The sequence below is a fragment of the Bombus flavifrons genome, chromosome 4 (genome assembly GCF_040668555.2).
Source record: "Bombus flavifrons isolate JBK064 chromosome 4, iyBomFlav1_principal, whole genome shotgun sequence".
In the NCBI taxonomy this organism is placed as follows: domain Eukaryota; kingdom Metazoa; phylum Arthropoda; class Insecta; order Hymenoptera; family Apidae; genus Bombus; species Bombus flavifrons.
The window spans coordinates 12,366,651-12,386,937 of record NC_138445.1 but is presented as its reverse complement, the minus strand read 5'-3'; the positions used below and the strand labels follow the sequence as shown (position 1 = coordinate 12,386,937).

General features: G+C 34.0%; 4 protein-coding genes across 8 annotated transcripts in view; 2 read left to right on the top strand and 2 right to left on the bottom strand.

The window, feature by feature from the left end:
- The first annotated feature begins 91 nt into the window (after window positions 1-91).
- On the top strand, window positions 92-6,507 carry SMC3 (structural maintenance of chromosomes 3). Of its 2 annotated transcripts, none has more exons than XM_069111446.1 (18): window positions 92-242; window positions 1,178-1,253; window positions 1,342-1,520; window positions 1,609-1,767; window positions 1,833-1,992; window positions 2,063-2,348; window positions 2,427-2,601; window positions 2,661-2,774; window positions 2,853-3,103; window positions 3,175-3,318; window positions 3,377-3,688; window positions 3,785-4,096; window positions 4,176-4,668; window positions 4,740-5,002; window positions 5,089-5,254; window positions 5,359-5,497; window positions 5,576-5,813; window positions 5,889-6,507. In XM_069111446.1, the coding sequence occupies exons 1-18, from the start codon at window positions 228-230 to the stop codon at window positions 6,013-6,015; spliced, it is 3,609 nt and encodes a 1,202-aa protein (XP_068967547.1). In that variant the 5' UTR covers window positions 92-227; the 3' UTR covers window positions 6,016-6,507. The 2 variants fall into 2 exon arrangements, with proteins under 2 accessions (XP_068967547.1, XP_068967548.1); XM_069111447.1 differs by lacking the exon at window positions 92-242 and adding an exon at window positions 1,048-1,074.
- Window positions 6,101-7,775, bottom strand: Spase25 (Signal peptidase complex subunit Spase25). Its single transcript, XM_069111454.1, has 3 exons — window positions 7,632-7,775; window positions 6,963-7,267; window positions 6,101-6,881 (listed from the first exon to the last, which is right to left on the bottom strand). Exons 1-3 carry the CDS (start codon window positions 7,659-7,661, stop codon window positions 6,638-6,640), a joined length of 579 nt encoding a protein of 192 aa, XP_068967555.1. The 5' UTR covers window positions 7,662-7,775; the 3' UTR covers window positions 6,101-6,637.
- Window positions 7,776-8,081: 306 nt separating this feature from the next.
- Fip1 (Factor interacting with poly(A) polymerase 1) lies at window positions 8,082-12,464 on the top strand. Its single transcript, XM_069111450.1, has 4 exons — window positions 8,082-8,300; window positions 8,547-9,455; window positions 9,570-9,913; window positions 9,992-12,464. Exons 1-4 carry the CDS (start codon window positions 8,121-8,123, stop codon window positions 10,110-10,112), a joined length of 1,554 nt encoding a protein of 517 aa, XP_068967551.1. The 5' UTR covers window positions 8,082-8,120; the 3' UTR covers window positions 10,113-12,464.
- A 3,063-nt stretch (window positions 12,465-15,527) lies between these two features.
- pum (pumilio) overlaps window positions 15,528-20,287 on the bottom strand; it is a 63,400-nt gene continuing 58,640 nt past the window's right edge. For all 4 annotated transcript variants that reach the window (XM_069111442.1, XM_069111443.1, XM_069111445.1 and 1 more), the window contains one exon: window positions 15,528-20,247. In XM_069111442.1, coding sequence (XP_068967543.1) covers window positions 19,932-20,247 — 316 coding nt within the window. In that variant the 3' untranslated portion in view covers window positions 15,528-19,931. The remainder of the gene's footprint in view (window positions 20,248-20,287) is intronic.

Here is a 20,287-nt window from a genome sequence, read left to right as displayed (position 1 = left end):
TAGAAAATGGTATTTTTTTGTTTCTATAGTGGCCACGAAAACGCGTCTCCCGCCCAAATCTAGGAACTTTATTATACCGTCGCCTTGCAGATTATTTTACAAATGTCGCTGTGCCAACAAGTCGGTTGAACGTTTTTGTTCCATTCAGTGACAGAGAACTTAAGGTTCTGATTGAGCTGTTGTAGGGTGTTAACACGAGAAACACTCGTGTGAATAATAATCGCACCATGTATATCAAACAGGTACCACAAAAAAGATTTAGAATATCCTCTAAGCTCCTGTCTATTTTTGCGCGGTTTCTACAACTTCCTTTTGATAGACGCTCTTCGTTCGTTAGAAGTATGGCTACTATCGTTTAGTGTTAACACGCGTAAACATTGATTTACGCACGATGCCTCTATTCCTTTACATTCGGTATGAATATATTAAGCGATTACACAGTTAGATTAATACCTTCAGAAAATGTAACCACACATGTAAATTTACCTACGTGCAGTGCCGAACATAAGTATTGGCACACCCTGTAAAATGGAATAACTTTTTATAAAATTGAACCAAATGTCTTGATTTTTTTTGTGAAATTAGAAGGATAATAAATATCAAACTTAGAAGGATTAGTTTATTGAATGATGCATAAAAAATAATTTTTTAAAAATGCAGTTGGGCACAATCATGGTGAGAACAGTGAAAATCACATTTTACTACCTTTTCATTTGAGCTTTTAATGAAAATTAAGAAAATGCGTCTTATAAATTTAAATCAGTTATACACATGCTGAAGATTTAATCGAAATCAGTTAACATTGCTATGAGCTACAAACAGCTAAAATTGGTGAAAATCGTAATTTTTCACGACTTTCAGCTTATAACTGTATGTTCAGATGAAAAGGTTTGTTAAAAGTTTGATCTTTACTATTTTCTTCGCGATTCCGAAAAATTATAATTTTTCAAAATGTGTTTTATATGTCATGTAGCAAATTAATCCAACTTCTAAAAAAAAAAATCAAGTTGCTCTGTCCGATTTTAAAACAGATATTCCATTTTAAGGAAAAGGTCAATACTTATGTTCAGTATTGTAAGTAATTAGAAATATGTAGATAAAAATTTTTATATAAGGAGACTTACAATTTTAAGACGTGCAATTCATATTTATACGCAATGAATCTTTCTGTGATCAGGTGATTATACAAGGTTTCAAGTCATATCGTGAACAAACAGTGGTAGAACCCTTTGATCCAAGGCACAATGTAGTAGGTATGTGCATATATTTCATTTACATTAATTTAATGGTATATAATATGTTTTTTAATCAAATTTATGAATGATTTCTCTGAACGTCAAGTTGGAAGAAATGGTTCTGGCAAGAGCAATTTTTTTTATGCAATCCAATTTGTTTTGAGTGATGAATTTTCTCATCTCAGACCTGAACAGAGACAAGCTTTATTGCACGAGGGCACAGGACCAAGAGTTATTTCTGCACACGTAGAAATTATATTTGATAATTCTGATGGGAGATTACCGGTAAGTAAAATTTGCTATTACATAATTTTCATGCATTATTGTTTATTTAACAACTTTCTGTTGCAATTTACCTTATTTGTTCTTATAGATTGATAAAGAAGAAGTATATTTGAGAAGAGTAATTGGCTCAAAGAAGGATCAGTATTTTCTTAATAAAAGGATAGTAACAAGGAATGATGTGATGAATTTGTTAGAATCAGCAGGATTTTCAAGATCGAATCCATATTATATTGTAAAGCAAGGAAAGGTATGCTTCATGGTGTATTTGTGATTTATAAGAACGGGAAAAATATGATACATTGCATTGTGTAGATCAATCAAATGGCAACAGCACCTGATTCTCAACGACTTAAATTGTTAAGGGAAGTAGCTGGTACTAGAGTATATGATGACAGGAGAGAAGAATCAAAATTTATTTTAAAAGAAACCGAAGGGAAACTAGAAAAAATTCAAGATTTTTTAAGAACTATAGGTAAATTATTATTTAAGTTAATGATATCGTTTTGAAAAATAATTAGTAATTTATAATTGCATAATTGCAGAGGAACGTTTAAAAACCTTAGAAGAAGAAAAAGAGGAACTTAAAGAATATCAATGTTGGGATAAACAGCGTCGATGTTTAGAATATACAATTCACGAACGAGAGCTCAAAGAGAATAAAAGAAAGTTAGAAGATCTGGAAAAATCTAGAGCTAATAGCGGGGCTGAACAAGCCAGATTATGTGCAGAAGCAAAAACTGCACAGGAAATGGTGAGAGCAGCAACAAAGCGCCTTAAGGAAGCAAAGAAAGAAGTGCAAACTGCAAAAGAAGAACGGGATACACTAAGGTAATATTCTTAAGATTACATGTGAATAATTTAAAACAATTGTTTATATTAGTTGTAAATTGAAGGTAAAATTTTCAGTGCTGAACAACAACAATTATTAAAAGAGAAAACTAAGTTAACATTAACTATTAATGATTTATTGGAAGAAGTAAAAGGAGATAATGATAGTCGAAAACGTGCTCAACAAGAATTAGAAAAATTAAAAGTAAACATTGCAGCAAGAGAAGCAGAATTAGAAGAATTAAAACCAGAAGTAAGTTATATCATTATTAATATGCTTGATAATAATTTCGTTAATAATTATTATTTTAGTATGAAGAAATGAAACGTGTTGAAGAGGAATGTACGCGTGAATTACAATTAAAAGAGCAAAAACGGAAAGAATTATATGCCAAGCAGGGTCGTGGCAGTCAATTTACTAGCAGGGTATTTAATACAACATAATTGCGTGCAAAAAGATATAGGAAATTTCAATAATTTATTTTCATAATTCCTTCGTGTTAGGATGAAAGAGATAAATGGATACAAAATGAGCTTAAACAACTTACCAAACAAATTAAAGATAAGGAAGAACATGAAAGAAAAATCAGCGAAGACTTAAAACGAGATGCAGAAAAACAAATTACTTTAGAGAAAAAGATCGAAGAACACACACGCGAAATGGAACAGCAACGAACTTCGATAGACGAGCACAATAAACAATATTACGAACTTACCAAAGCAAAGGATCAGTGTCAAGCTACTCGAAAAGAACAGTTTGTTTATTATGTAGCCTTTTGTATAATTAAAGAATTTTTACGAAATATAAGCTAAATTTTCGTTGTAGATATCGACAAGAGAGTGTATTACAACTCAATTTATCTGGACTAAAAGAAGATTTGGCCAAGGCAGATCAAAGCTTACGATCTATGGCGGGGAAACCTATTTTAAATGGTCGAGATAGCGTACGAAAAGTGTTGGATACATTTCGGTAAGCATTATTTAAGTAATTTGAAAATGTTATTTTCTAATGTACGTTTTCTTTCCAGAACTCGTAAAGATATGGCCCATGAGGTAAGTAGTTATTATGGGCCTGTGATTGAAAATTTTAGTTGCGACAAGAGTGTTTATATGGCTGTAGAAGTGACTGCAGGAAATCGATTATTTCATCATATTGTCGAAACTGACAAATTTGGAACAAAAATTTTAAAAGAAATGAATAATCAGCGTCTTCCGGGGGAAGTAACATTTATGCCTTTAAATCGACTCCATGTAAAAGACATAGATTATCCAGAAACCGGTGATGCCATACCTATGATATCACAGTTAAATTACGATCAGAAGTATGATAAAGCTATGAGGTAAATAATAGTAAAGTTTCTAGTAATACATTTAATTGATATAAAATTATAAAACAATAAAATACGAAACATTTTTATGTTTAATTTTAAATGCAGGTATATATTTGGAAAAACATTAATCTGTCGTAATCTAGAAGCCGCTACAAATTTGGCTCGTACCTCGGGTTTGGATTGTGTGACTCTTGAAGGTGATCAAGTATCCTCAAAAGGATCTTTAACGGGCGGATACTTTAATACACTAAGATCCCGGTTAGAAATACAGAAAACTAGATCGGAGTTAATAGCTCAAATTTCATCTCTCGAGTCTCAGTTTTCTACTCTTAAAGAAGAAATCAGAAAAGCGGACCAAAATATCAGTTCTTATGTTAGTGAAATGCAAAGGACTGAAACTAAAAATAGTAAAGCTAAGTAGGTTACTGAAAGATGAAAATGAATGTTTGTATGAAACATAACAATTAGAAATCCGACAATTTTCTTATTTTTATAGAGACGTATACGATAAAATGAAAGCAGAAATACGACTTATGAAGGAAGAATTAAGTGCAATAGAAAGATACCGCACACCGAAAGAAAGGAGTCTAGCGCAGTGTACATCGAGTTTAGAAGCAATGCGTGCAACGAAAGAAGGCTTGGAAAGTGAATTACATCAAGAACTCATGGCACAATTGTCTGTTGCTGATCAACGTCAAGTTGATACGTTAAACGATGACATAAGGCGCTTAACAAAAGATAACAAAGAAGCATTTGCTAAGCGAATGCGATTAGAAGCTGAGAAAAATAAATTGGAAAATCTATTAACTAATAATTTGGTTAGAAGAAAAGACGAATTGGTTCAGGCATTGCAAGAGATATCAGTAGAGGATCGACAACGTCAATTAGAATCATCAAAAGCACAACTAGGGGATATTGAAAAAAGATTAGTGAAAGTAAATGCAGATTTTAAAGCTCAGAATGAAAGAGTAACTAACGCTATAAAGAAGGTAAATATAAAAATTATTACCTAAATATATTAAGCCTAATACATGTTATATATGTATAAAGTCCTTTGTAGCAAAAAGCTGAATCTGCAGAGGTCGAAAAGTGGAAAGCCAGGGAGAAGGAAGCACAGGAAAAAATAGAAGCAGATGCTAAGGATCTAGAGAAACTAGCCAGCAAATTGAACATTTTACAACAGAAAATAGTAGAATGTACACAAAAAATTACCGAACTTGGTGCATTACCTAGTCAAGAAGTATATTCCAAATTTAGTACTCTGACCACTAAACAGTTATTTAAGGAAATGGAAAAAGCAAATAATCATTTAAAGAAATACAGGTAAACTAACAATAAAATAACATATAAAGATATGAAAATGTTTTATGTTATGTTATAATAACTTCTATTATTACCTTTTGTTTTAGTCATGTAAATAAAAAAGCATTAGATCAATTCATGTCATTTAGTGATCAGAAAGAGAAATTGGTAAAAAGAAAAGAAGAATTAGATAGAGGTGATGAAAAAATTAAAGAGCTAATGTCAGTACTTGAACAACGTAAATGCGAAGCAATTCAATTTACTTTCAAACAAGTATGTAATGTAATTTTATTCTATGCTTACATTGTGGTACTGTTTCGCCATTTACCTTTTAACTGTTACAAGTGAAGCACTCAAATCATTCTTTTCATACTTAGGTAAGTAAATATTTTAGTGAAGTGTTCAAAAAGCTTGTACCATCAGGTCATGCTCAGTTAGTTATGAAAACAGCAGATGGTGATGAAGGAGACGATACGACGACAGAAGCAGCTGATTCTGATAGATTTATCGGTGTTGGTAAGAAAAGAAGCAGCTTTCTATTTTTGTTAGTAAACAATAAATAAATAAATCATTACGAAATCTTTTTTGGTACAGGCATACGAGTATCTTTCACTGGCCATAGAGCTGAAATGAGAGAAATGAATCAATTGTCTGGAGGACAAAAATCACTTGTAGCATTAGCATTGATATTTGCTATCCAAAAATGTGACCCAGCGCCATTTTACTTATTTGATGAAATTGACCAAGCATTAGATGCGCAGCACAGAAAAGCTGTAGCGGATATGATCCATGAACTTAGTTCCGATGCACAATTTATCACAACAACCTTCAGGTAACTTTCTACTATTTTTTCTGAATTAATATATAATCTCTTGTACAATCACATACATAATTAATTGTATTATAGACCAGAATTGCTGCAACACGCGAACAAATTTTATGGCGTCAAATTCAGAAATAAAGTTTCTCACGTTGTATGTGTAACACGAGAAGAAGCAGCAGATTTTGTAGAAGACGATACAACCCACGGTTAATGTAAAATATGAACTATTTATAAATTATATCATCGATCTGGAAACGGTTATTTTTTTCAAAAACGAGGTTTATATAGGGTGTAAATTAGCCGAACTATATTGCGTTTACTCTTTTTTTTTTACAACTTTTTTAAAAATAAAACTGCACATTTTATGTTAATGTACCTGTTTAGGGAACAATGAATAATCACTTTTATTTTACATCGGTAAGTCACGAGATATTTATATACTCTAAACATTTGTTACTTTGCTTTCTTTATTCCTCGTTTGTTAAAGATATGCATAAATCACATTTCAATGGCCATCATTCATTTAATTTCAGCTGTGATATTGAAACTGAAATTGTCGAATAGAGCATCACGTAATCATGTAAATAATTCACTAGTAACGTAAAGGAATACAGAAAATTTTTATTCTTTTAACAACTATGTAAAAGTTTATATTTGTTTTTCTATTGTATTTAAAAACGAATTACAATACGTATGCCAAAAATCGTCGGATTTTTATTTTTGAGACAGATTTACACCAATATGAAGTATGTATATGGAATATTAAAAAGATAATTGTTCCATGAATTGTAAAAAAAGAAATAATTGCGTTCAATTGAATATCATTCCTCCTGCTACTTTTCTTTACGTTGATTAGTTAAGCTATCATGCATACTTATTACCACGTTTTCTATTAATTCTGGTATAACAATACCATTGATATCAATAAAATTTGCAACAGATTTTGTAACACTAGTTTCATTCACGTTTCCTGTGGCTGTACTTCTGACGGATAGTACAAGATTATATTTGTCATCATGTCTCTTTAAATATGAGCTTGCTTCCCAAACCAGATCTGGATTAAAACCTGCTGGATCTCTGAAATAAAATATGATAATTTGTAACTTATTTATAATCTTTTAGGAAACAGTAAATAATATCAGATTTAATGTACTTTACCTTTCAATGGCTACAACAAATATACCCTTTTCTTTGTATGCTGTGTACAAAGTCAAAAGTGCCATTAAAAAGAAATATAACGAAACACAAACAAGTAACACAGGCTTCGATGCAGGGAAAGGATATAAATAATCACAGAGGAGGGCAACAATAGCAACTATTATAGCAATTCCACATAGAGCTAATCTTCCATCCAATAAAGCAAAATTCTCTATGTAATTGTATTTTTTTGTAAGTACATCCTTAACTGCATCATCTAATGCATTCTTTACTGCAGATCCATCCCATTTGTTGATTTTGATTACCTGAAACAATAAATTTTAGAAAAAAATTAAATTGTTTAAGCAATAAATGAATTAAATTATTGTGTGTTACAGTAGCGTCTCGTGTTTAATACCGGCGAACACAAATTTATTTCAGACATGTATAAAAGATAAATTGATAATGATTAGAAAAAAACATAATGTTATTCCGAATAAATTCCCATTAGTAAACACAGAAAAATAAAATAAATTACAATTTTTATGTTGTTGAAGCGTCATACGTGGCGTGTTCTAACACATGTTATAGCTAAGTTGTATATCAATAAATCTTTATACTGATGCTAGAAAATTCAGAATACATACTTTATTAAGCATTCATTTATTAAAATCATACAATTAAACTTACAAGATTTTCTGCATTTTTATCCGGACCCATCTTAACCACAATCTTGTAACAAAACAGTTATAGTTATAACTATAGTAATTCAGTATATAGAGTTGTACCAGAGATGATCTCTAGTTGTACACGTCAAATCATTAAACCTTTTGGTACATTCATACCACTCTAAGAATACTTTTTTTTTACTATGGATAGTCGGTACATGATCTATCACACTTTTATTCTTATGAATGTTTAAAAGAAATGTAGAAAAATTATTTCTTAAGATAAATTAATAAAGATATCGTACATTGAACGCTTTAAATTATAATTAATTACAGAGAGTTAGTTATTATACTAGTCTCTGTGGAAGGTTGGCGAACTTGCAGGAAAAAGAGCTCGTATGTGATTGTTTAAGCGTGTCAAAGGATGTATAGTTCTATGCTATGTTTTTCATGAACATAGCAATATATGTCTATGGTATTTCTTTAGTTGTCAAGTTAAAGGAGAGGAAAAATGGCGGATGAAAATGAGGATCAATGGTTGTATGGAGATTCGACTGACGGAAAAGAATACACACCAGCGTCTGCTCAACCAGAAAGCCAAGAAAATGATTCGCTCCCTGCTACGATACAAGAAAAGTCAGAACCCTTGGAAGATCAAAAAACAGAAAATGTTCCTGATGCACCAACAGAGGTATGCCTTTTCTAACCTATTCATCCGGTTATTGCTATTGGATTCCATTAAAAAAATTGAATGAAGATAAATACAATGAACTAAATGTTTAAGCTCTTTTGATACGGAATATATGCGTGATTAGAGTATCAATAAAGATATTTTATCATAATTAAAATATACCTTATTACTCATACAATATAACCTATTTGAGAGGTAAACGATCCGAAACTAAGTACAATCTTGAAATGACATTTATTTCCATAGACGCCTGAAGAAACAGAACCACAGGAGGAAGAGTCTTCTCGAGCCGACAACGTTCAGAACGAAAACAATACAGAAGTGAACAAAAATGGTGTAAGAGAAGTTTCCAGTCAAGAAGATGGTGAAGCCGCTAGTGATTCGGATTCCGATGACGACGTACACGTTGTCATAGGTGACATTAAATCGACCCCAGCATATGGTAGCCTCAATATCAAAAGAGGAGGATTACTCACAAATGCATCGGGAGTACCAGATAAATTGAATAAACAACCTGGAAAATTTAGTATAGATGAATTTGAAACTATAGGCGTTATCAATGGAATGCCTGCTCATGAGTTTAATTTAGATCAATTAGAAGACAAACCTTGGAGGCAACCTGGTGCAGACATTACTGATTACTTTAATTATGGCTTTAATGAAGAAACATGGAGAGCTTATTGCGAAAGACAAAAGAGAATGAGAAGTGAGTCTGGAGTAGGTTTAATATTGAATGCAGGAGGAGGCGGTGGTAATGCAGGCAGCATGAGGGTACCTCAAGTTGCAATTACTAATGATAATAGTAAATATTCTGGTATAATGGGGCCAAAAAGGGCAGGTCCACCTCCAGGAAGAAAAATGGCAGGGACGATAGATGTAATTGGTAGTTCAGGTTTGGCTTCCAGAAGAAATCTTGATAAATCTCCGCCAAAAGGAAATGTGATACAAGTAATGACTGCAGATAGGAGAGAGTACTCTAGGAAGCCAGGTTATCCTGATATGAGTGTGCCACCTCCAGGAGCAGGAATGCCTCCTGCATTTGATATACCTCCTCCTGGATACCCTGGAGAGCCAGCTCCTTTTTATATCCCAGAAACAGATCCATATTATCAAAGCTATGAACCTACACAAGATAATCAATGGGGCAATGATCCGGTATATCTCAAACAATCTTATTTATCCTACAAATCTAATCTTTCCACTGCATGATGTCAAGCAGTAAGTAGCTTTTTATTTCTAAAAAAAATTTGATTATTCTTTTTACTTTAGACATGGCAACCGACAAATTTAGCTATTCCAATGACAGAGGGAGAAGATGATAAAGATACTGGCCCAAAAACGATACCAACTATGGTTCCCCCTACAAATATTCCTCCTATAATGCCACCTAGAGATTCTCGAGATCGTGAAAGAGATCGAGAACGAGAAAGAGATCGCGACAGAGAACTAGATTCGATGGGACGGGACAGAGAAAGAGATAAGGATAGAGATCGCGATCGTGAGCGTGAAAAGGATTCTATGATTAGAGAACGAGACAGAGAAAGAGACTCGATGTCGCGAGATGAAGAAAGAGATCGTGACAGATCTCGATCTCAGTATCGACACAAAGACCGGTAATGAAGCACTGCGGAATTAAAATTCGATACCGTGTCAATAGAACAATAACAGTACTTGCCATATTTTTGTTTTAGACATCGACATCGATCCAGATCGCGATCTCGTAGACACAAATCGAGGTCCAGAAGCCCAAGTCGGCGTAAGAAGAAATCTAGACGCTCTGAAAGAGAACGTTCCAAGGAAGAGAGCGAATAAAAATAAGAAAATATGTATTTACAAATATCCGTGATCACATTGGTATGCTGAATTTAAGATGTCGATTCATTTAATAATGTAATTTTTCATATGTTATTTTCAAGAATATAAGTTGGTACAATTGTCGCATGAACTATCAAGAGATAGCGACAAATCGTTTGATCGAGATTTATATGACATTTTCCGCGATCCTAGCCAACAAATAAGTTATAGACAGTACCAATAAACTTTATCTTTAACGATACGAAATGTTCATTACAATCCTCATATTTAATGCGTATTGTATACGTGTTACACTATTTACAATACATTTGTGGTTGGTAGATCTACAAGGAAACGGGCACGGGACACCAAAACTACTAAGATTTGCCATTCAATGTATGGTTTTATATCATAATGTTATTACAGAAATGGTATTTTATAATAATTAAAAGTAATAGTAGTTTATTGGTAAATCACTCGGGAGTGAATTGATCGATACTCATACCGACTACATAGCCGGATTCGTACCAATCGATGCGTACACGCGCGAGTTCTTTTCTCTTTTTGTAAATTCAATTATACCACATTTTTTTGCATCAAATCTTTCCATTTTTCATTATCATTAATATCATCATACATAATGGAAAAAAATGTTACATTTGTACAGCCATCATATACACGTTACATTTAGAATACCGTTAATTCATTATTTTTTTCGAGTGTGTAAGTGTGTAAAGGTGTGGTGTATACCTGATGCATTAGGTACGTCTACTAATGAGTAAAATGCTAATCAAGACAAACTACCAGTACGGCTACCTACGTTTTAATTTCAATTTTCTTATTTTCGAATAGTTATTTTGGAATTTTAAGCGCGCTTTCGAAATTCAAAGTGATCCATTGAATTATTTGTGAATCTATTAATAAAAATTTGAGAAAAGTAACAAGTGTTCACTAGAAGCGAGAACGTAGATCGCCCTACACGTAAATTGTCTCGAATCATCGGTGTAGGAGATGACAATAAATAATATTTAAGGTAGGTATTTCTTGTATACAAAAAAAATGAAAAAGAAGACAAAACTCAAGCAACAGAAAGCATATATATAATTATCATACTAATTAATTAATGCATCTACTAGTTATAAGGTTTACAATACGAACAAATACCATTTAAAAAATATACTAAAGAATATTTAACTCGACTAAGTAAACGCTTGTAGTTTTATTTAGTGCGACAATTTTAAAGGAGAGCACTTACGGTTGTAAAAATGCAATTGCATTGACACGCTTTGTCCTTACTTTTTACTTTTAATATTTTGTTTTAATAAACAAAAAAAATACAGCATTTAATACAAAACGATGTACAAAATAAAGAAAAGAGAATAAAGAAAAAAATAAACGCATAAGCAAAAAGCATGAACACTAACGACGAAATAAGTTGGAATAACGTTTGATTCGAAGTAACCGGAAATGCACTGGATCCAAAGAGCAAAGCTTGCGCGACGAGAAAATCTAAAAGAACGCGAGAACACTGAATCGATTGAATGAACAGGAAAATGTGGAAATTTTTCTTCGTTTCGTTTTGTTTTCCTTTTTTCCTTTTTTTTTTTTTCGTTTTATTGTAATAAGTTATCACGACATCCTCCTTTCACATTATATTCAGATTCGAAAATCCTTTTTATTTAACGTTCTAGAAAATATGAAATACAATCGACAAAGACGCTAATTAGTATATAATAATACCGTAACGATGTGTATCGTTCTTGGAAATAGTTTTACAATACATATATATCGGCGGAAACGCTTTGCATATTGTTGGTTTGACAGAACGTTTAACGTAAAGCCGCAAAACAGAACTCTTTGGACCTGGGCAATGTTAAGGAACCGCTACCACCACGAGTCAAAAAGAATTCGTATATCCCAATTAAAGAATCGATCAACAGAAAAACAAGAATGCGATAATTGATGAACGAACGAACACGGTATGTCGTTAAACAAGAAAGGAACAAGTAATCGTGGGAAGAACAAAACTTATTGCATGAAACCATTCGTCTTCTGGCTTTCATGTGCTCGTAAAAAGTGATCTCGCGTGCGTCATTTCTCGCGTACTCTTTATTCTCGAAAAATTCCGGTACGTCGATTCCATCGACGCGTGACTATTTAAAAAAATCTACTCTCTTTTTTTTTACCGAGGAGTGAGTGTATATTACTTATTTCTTATTATTTCTTACTTCTTTTTCTTTTTAAACGTTTTTCTTTCGAGGTGGCGGTTTGTAGTGGCTCTCTTTCGTCGCTAGTGCATTTTTTATAAACCGTTTTTTTTTTGACATGCTCTCTTTCGTTAGTTTTTTCCTTTTTTAGTTTTTACTTAAATGGTACAATGACGTATTTTTTATCTTTTTTTTTGTCTCTTTAATCTACTCGCACTGTTCTGCCTGCTTGTAAAAAACATCGTCGAAAATGATTCTTTTCGTGGCTATTTCATCGTTTCTACGTTCTATACACTAATATACAAGTTACGCAATTTTTTTGTTTTAATCCGTATGCCTGTCCGTCCCACTTATCTAATTATCCGCTAACATGGAATACATTTCTTGTTCTTTATATCCCTCTGCATCTACCGTGTGTCCCAGAAGCATCACCGGCTCGTACATTGCTCGCGCGATTATCGAACAACAATTGTCTTTTACTTTTCCATTTCGTTCAACGTATGAACGACTGTTATCATGAAACGATAATGTTAACAAGAAGCTAAGCAAATAAGAAGAGAGCTTTTAAAAACGTTACACCGTGTTGTCACAAAATTTCACACCTTTCCTTTCCAAGCGAATCGAGCAACGCAACATATCAAACAATTTATAATTACAGCTTATACATGCTTCGTATATATTACAAACAGCTTACGATTTAGCCGATGACGCCTTTTTCTTTTCATTTCGCCGAAATGAAAGACATTTAATTCGCAACAATGTACACGCGCATACGATTAAATATCGAAAGAAAAATCATGAATGATACGAGTCGACCCGCGTGCAAGTGTAAGAGCCAGTGGCGTGGCAAACGAGTGTACGCATACATATATGACATATATCTGACAAATATATACGATATATATATATTTATATATATATGTTCAATTAGCCCTGCGAATCCGTGGTTGTTTCGTGTAACCGTGTCGAGGATAGATGTGTAAGTGTATACTGTGAGATTATGTAATGTAATGAAAATGACGATATCTCTGCGGTGAGAATAGCGCGCTACTGTACATCAGTCTTAATATCAGGGCGCACCATTCCCGTGGATGTTCTTCTACGTCCTCTTCGTCCTTCCTTGGTTCACGCGTGCGACCGCGCGCGGATTCGCGTCCCGTCACCTAAAGAGGCAGCCAAAGAAACGCTGAACGGTGAACCAAGGATGTTGCGAATCAATTTACTATTTCACGTTTTCCTTTGTTATTCGATTAACTGTATAGCGCCATGGCAGTTGAAACCGGTGGGTGCGAAGATGAAAAATGAAGAAGAACGCGGTGTCTTAGATCTGTGTGCTTCTTTCGCGCGTGTATGTGTGTGTGTGTGTGTGTGTGTGAGCGCGCGCGCGAGCTTGCGTGTATATTATATGTATTCGCAAGCTTGCATCCAACGAAGAGAGGCAAGCTGTTGCTTTTTTTTCGTTGAATACTTGTAAACGAATACCGTGGCATATCATCACATCACCAAATAATATCGATCTTGTATGTCTACCTATGTGTGTAGGGCATGCGTGATATATGCACATGTAGCGTATACGTGTGTGTAGATGAGTGTATGTTGCGTGTGTGTGTACGATCGAGTGTGTTCTACAAGTGGGAGGTCGCAGATCTTTCATATATATATAATACAATTAGCATGTAGTATTAAAATCATATACAATTGTTACAATATTTAAATAGTACTTATTACATATATATCATATATCGATAGTTTTCAAAGGTTTTAGGTATACATATACAGATATATATATATTTATATGTATATATATGTATAATCAATTATTTATAGGGTTGCTTAATTGTCCTCCTCTTTCGGATCATATGCGTTCCCACTGGGAATCCTTTCTTGATTTTGCGTTTTCTGTATATCTTTGTTCCTTTATTATGATGTTCGCAAGATACCTTCAAGAAAGAGTGGCGTGTGTCCGGGTATAGATGGGGCGAAAGAGAAAGAGATGATTGTATCTAAAGTACAAATATTAGAGGCTTAAAGGGAGCGCAAAGGGATATACGTAACGCAACGTGGGAACGCTGTCATATTACTTGCACGATATCTCTGTATATGCCGAATCGAACATCGTGTTGATTGTTTGCAGATAAATGTTGTTATATAAAACAGTAGTCAATTTATCTTTCGCATAAATTTCGTTTAATCGATAAATCCTCGTCGTGCCCCTCTTGGTGAACATTTACAGTTACAAGAATTTAGAGTGGGGCATTTAACTGAAATTTAGACGAGACAGTAAAAAACATTCGTTTATCAAACACTGTTCCATATGATCCGTTACATATACAGGGATATTACGACACGAAGATGCTCCTTTGATAATGTGATCGGCGTGCGCGAAACTTCATGAATACGAATTGTGCTGCGGCAAATTTCAATGGTTTTTGTCCAATTGAATTGCTAGATTGGGATGTTTACACGCCTTCTATAAATTGGGAGAGACGAACGAGCCGGTCGGTCGTCTTTCCCCTGGTTTTACTTTGCTCTTTTCTTCGTTAAAGGCAAGAATAAGTTCGATACTGTTTGCGTTACAAATCCCGCGATTCGGATCCTTTATTAACAAAATTTTTCATTACTCGGTGACGAATCGTATAATCGCACAGAAATTTACAAAAAGACATACCAAACTGTGTGTACAGAAATACTAAATAATGTGTATCGCACTTTTACATATTTTACAAAGAGTACACGCTCTCAAGGAATAGGATGTACGATTCGCTATAACTAGACAAATTTCACAGATGGATCTGAGATCGCACAATCCGTAATGCAGGAAAAGAACGAACGGTGAAAGAATACAAAGTTCAAAATTACAAAAAAAAAAAAGAAAAAATCGAGAAACCGTCGTGTGTAATGTTATGTGTACCATGAACGTATAATTCCGATTTTTCCATCTTTTTCCCGCTCTTTACGTTTTGTTTTATACATGGTGCACGAGCACATCGTAGAAGTCGCGCAACCAATAATTATTTCATTCTTCTCGCGCTATATAAAAAATTTACACTATTTATAATCAAAAGTTATTGATGAATTTCTTTTCCATTCCTCAGAAGCTTAGAGATGTATACATATATATAACACGACAGCAATAAGGTTGTCAACCTATCGCTAAACATTTGCACTAAACTGTTTTTTTTTCGTTTTTTATCTTTTAATTAAAGTAAAGATTTGTATCTTTTCCTTTATTCTTGCTTCGAAAGGACAAAATGAAAAAGCCGGAGCATAAAAAAATGTGTTCGTACTATTTTATGTATCATATTTATAAAGCGTTATATACGTGAGTTTGTCATACTCGTGTTTTCATATATATATATATATGTATATATATATATATACATATATATGCATATATATGTATATATATGTATGCATGTATGTATGTATGTATATATATATAAAAGTGTGTATAAAGCAATTATTAGTAATAACAATAATAATCCGTAGAGGGAAGGTCGTTAATCAAACAATATTGATAATTATAGATAATAATAATAATAAGAAGAAGAATCATAATAATAATGATAAGAATCATAATAAGAATATTAATAATATAATTATAATAATAATAAAAGTATAATAATAATGAATAACCTTAGCTGATAAGACATGAGATTTTGCGTTCGATTTTCGCTTCTGTTGAGTGACTCTTCGGTATTCATTTTTTGCGTTTTTTTTTTCCTAACTCGACAGGGTGATTATCGATGGTTCTATTACAAATGAGATGTTGAATTCCGACGTTTAATTTACAGATGATGCGCGCGATTTACACGGACGAAGGAACTATCGTCATTCCTTATTAAATATTAATACAACATATTAACGTCGCATATTTATGTAATTCGCGTTTTAAAAACGGCAAAGTATCCTGTCGGCTGAGGATGAAAAGTGGCGGTTGGAATGTCTCTGTCCTGTATATGTTGAGTTTTTCCGTTTCGTTATATCGTACATGTGACACTGTTTTTTCATCTTTAATTTCTCTTTTTTTTTCAATGTCCTTGATATTTTTTTGTTTGCTATTCGCGGCTCTAAAACGAGCAGCCTCCTCTCAGCGATTTCCGAAAAGATCGAATTCAGGTGTGGGGAACGGTAGCTCGCGTACGTTATCATCCATTCTCCACGAGTACCAGTACCAATCGATCGAATTACTCAGAGAATCCGTGGGCAGATTGGAGGGAAGCAAACGAGAAAGAACGAACGGTCGTTTAAAACCCGATAAGTACTGAGTCTTACGCACTTCCCCTCCTAAATATTTCCAAACTTTTCTTCCCTACTTTTGAACCTGTCGCGCCATTATTACTTTTTGATAGCAATCCTTCAGCAAAGACGAAAGAGAAAGAGAGAAAGGGTTTACCTAAGAATTTGTCAATTTCGTTAATAAATCGTTATTTACAATATGTTACAAAGAAAGCGGCTATTTTCTTCCTCTTCTTTCTTTTTGGCTCTTTCCTTTTCTTTCCTTTTCCCTTTTATTTTTCCCATCTTTTTTGTACAAAACCCTGACGGACCTCGAGTTGTTTGCGCTGGTTCCTTCTATCTTTATTTTCTTGTTCCTCTATTTTTTGTTTCTTTTTAGAATTCTACACGTTTAACATCTAAGTTAACAAAATATTATACATTGTACACAGTTGAGATACAACTCGATCTTATTACAACTACCTATCGGCTGTGAGAATGCAACACGCAACGAACTTCTTTTTTCGAATGTATACAAATAGGTGTGGCAAATGTGCAGCGCACACGAACGTCGAATTTAAAAACTTAGCAAGGTTTTCTTTTTGTACAACCGTCGAGAATCTCTCGATGAAGAATAATTATATACATACATACTCGTGAAGTGATTTAGATGAAACGTTTTACTTCGAAATGCTGTTCCGTTCTTCGAATTTCTCAGAAAACCTCTTAAGAACGAGCTACTGGTTATTCCAATTTTGTCCTCAAAAATGGAATAATAAATCTTCAATTCTGATCTCAATTTTTATTCCTCTAGGAATACGTCCTTAACAAATATAAAAATCCTACGCAACGAAGTATGCGTGAAAGTCGCCGAAATGAACTAAGTATATAGGTGAATTGTACAAAAGAAAATCCTTCGGAAAAGAACGCTATGAAATTGATGATTTTGATCGATGAACTGCTTCACCGAATGTACAAAATCTTAGGAATATAGAAAGTGATGCAAAAATACGTGATGCATGCACGATGTACGAAGCTAATCGTTAAAGCGAACGAGGCGAGACAGAGAGGAAAAAAGATACGAGAAATATAGTTATGCGTGTCCTTTTATAATGCGAAAGTTCGATTAAAAGGAACAAGTACGATATTATTGAAAACAGCTGAGAGGTGCTCTTTCCAACCGTCTTGTGTGATCAGTATATATAATACAATTGAAATGCTTGGTGTGTATAATATGTTGAACTAATGTGTGAACGTGTTGTAAAGGCGTAGGGAAAGAATGGCGCGAAAAGATATAGATACACACGCATTGGGAATATTAATTTCCTGACGTTTTTCTTCTTTTAAAGAACGCGTTATCATTTATACAATGTACAATGGGTCTCGGTTACGTTCAAAAATCACCGCGATAATCGCGATGGCTGCGATTATTTAAAAATGGAAGGGAGTTATCGGGGATGTGGGTCAGAAGGGGTGGGATTTTTGGATGAATTCGAACATAAGTGATTTCCTTTCTCTAGACTGTTTCCTTCGTCAAAAATCTTCATATTTTACAATTGAAAAGTATGTATAAATGTATGTGCCTGTACGTGTATAGAGGGGGAGATCGATGGGGAGATCGATGGGGTGGTTGAAACCATTTTTAAAACGGTAGGAGAAAGGGAAATATTAACGTATATTGATCGAGGGTCAGCAGCATTAGAACGTAAATCATATTTAAATTTAATATAATTAGTAATTATTATAATACACGATATTCACAAAGTGCGTTAAAAAGGAGAGAATTCCCGTGAAAAATAAAATATTCATTGAATTTACGGTTCCTCACGATAAGGTTGTCACGTCGTACCTATACACATTTGTTATTTATTTATATCACAATTTACAAAATTTGGGGATCTCAGGAATAGGAGAAAGGAGAAACAGGGCGGAGGGGCAAGGATCGGGAGGAAAGGGATGCAAAAAGGATGTAAGAGAGTAGAAAAAAAAATGCTTCGCGCTTCAGAGCGACAAACGTAAAAATGAACAAAGGAGAACCGTGCTAACGACTTGATGTCTCTCCTCATTGTTTTGTTTCTGTCTTTTAGTTTCATTCTTTTCATTTCCTGTTAAGTTCTGTCTTCGAGAGAAATACACACATATACATAATATACTGATTCATCTTCCAAATTCTTATAAACGTTAAACGAGTAATAAAATTGATTTCTCTTTGCTTCTCTTTTCTTTCTTTTTTTCTTTCTTTCTTTTACGAACAATTTGAAACAATCAAGGGGGCAGATCAGCGGTCAGGTCAGGGATACTCAGCTCCATTCCCATGTCAAACGCTATGCTAGATTTAATCAACATATCTGTAGCTCCTAACCTCTATCGAATCTGAATCGATATCGATTCAATGATCGGACGTATACCGCACAAACACTATTTTCAGCGTGCGAAGATAGTACGGTACACTTACGATCAAGACATTTCGTGCATGGTGTTAACGGCCATCGCACCCTCATTACAACTCGATATAAATGCATGCAGCTCTAAGATCTATCCTAGCTGTCTAAACACAATTTTCTCTTCTTCAAAATTTTTGTTGTTATTACCGAGTTTTAATCACGATGAGCCGTATGACTCAACTAACTTCTCCTCTTGTTCTTTCATTGTTTTATGCTTTTCTCATAGGTGTTTAAATGTTTGCCAGAGGACAGGGCCTACGCTCTTTCAAAAGAGTGCTGAGTTTAAAGAGCTTAACGATTTTGCCCAAAATGAGGGGAAGTATGTTATAAATTGTTGGAACTATCATGCCGTTAAAACTGTTCTAAAACTCATTGAAAACGAGTGGTGTTTAAAATACAATCAGCCATCTCAGCACTAGTTTCTTTTATATAGTTGCCCGAAGCTTATCCAGCTATTGTGAGGAAACTCGGCTCTCGAACGTTATTAATGCAACTTTCGCGACATTTCAATGTAAATTGCTATTGATATATTACTCGGCAGCACGTTTGATTACTAATAGAAAAAATGCACTGTACTAATGTTATTTTAGAAGTTGATTTTTCCTGACACACATTTGACCTAAAAATTCGTTCTCCTCGTACCGTAATTTCGCGTCGTCCATTCTTGTTAATCTGTACAAATTGTTAGCATCTCTCGTTCTTTATGGTTTTGCAAAAATAATAAAAATTATCTCGGTAGTACTTTTTTTTCGTCTTAAGTGAATACGCGCGTGTTCTCTTCTTTCAGCTTTATAGTTTCAAGAAGGGACAACGTGAAAAGCGGCACATTGAAATGCATTCTTTTTTTTTCCTCGTCTATTATATGTTTAATGACGATAGATACGTTGCATAAATATTACGTAGATCTTAGTACGTATTTTGTTGAACGTACGAAGATCCTCAAGTTGTTACTTTCCGAAACCGTACGCTTATAAAACCTGCGTTGGCTGCTGAGCTGGTGTAGATACTGCACCAGCAGCAGAAGCAGGCGGTCCAATAGGACCAAGATCACCTCCACCACTCGTAGCACCAGCAGGTGTTGCTACTCCCATCGCAGAAGCAGTTTTCATGAAAAATTTCTCCAGCTTGACAATGATGTGCTTGCCATAGGTGTACTTGCGCAAGCTACCTAAATGTGGGCGGATCTTGTGCATCAGTACTTTACGTTGTGCTGGTTCTGCTACATCGATCATTTTCTGAACCACGTAGTTGGCATACTGATCCTTCATCATGACGTTCAATGCGCTATTTCGTAACAAGTATAAAAAGTAGGCAGTTAATAGCA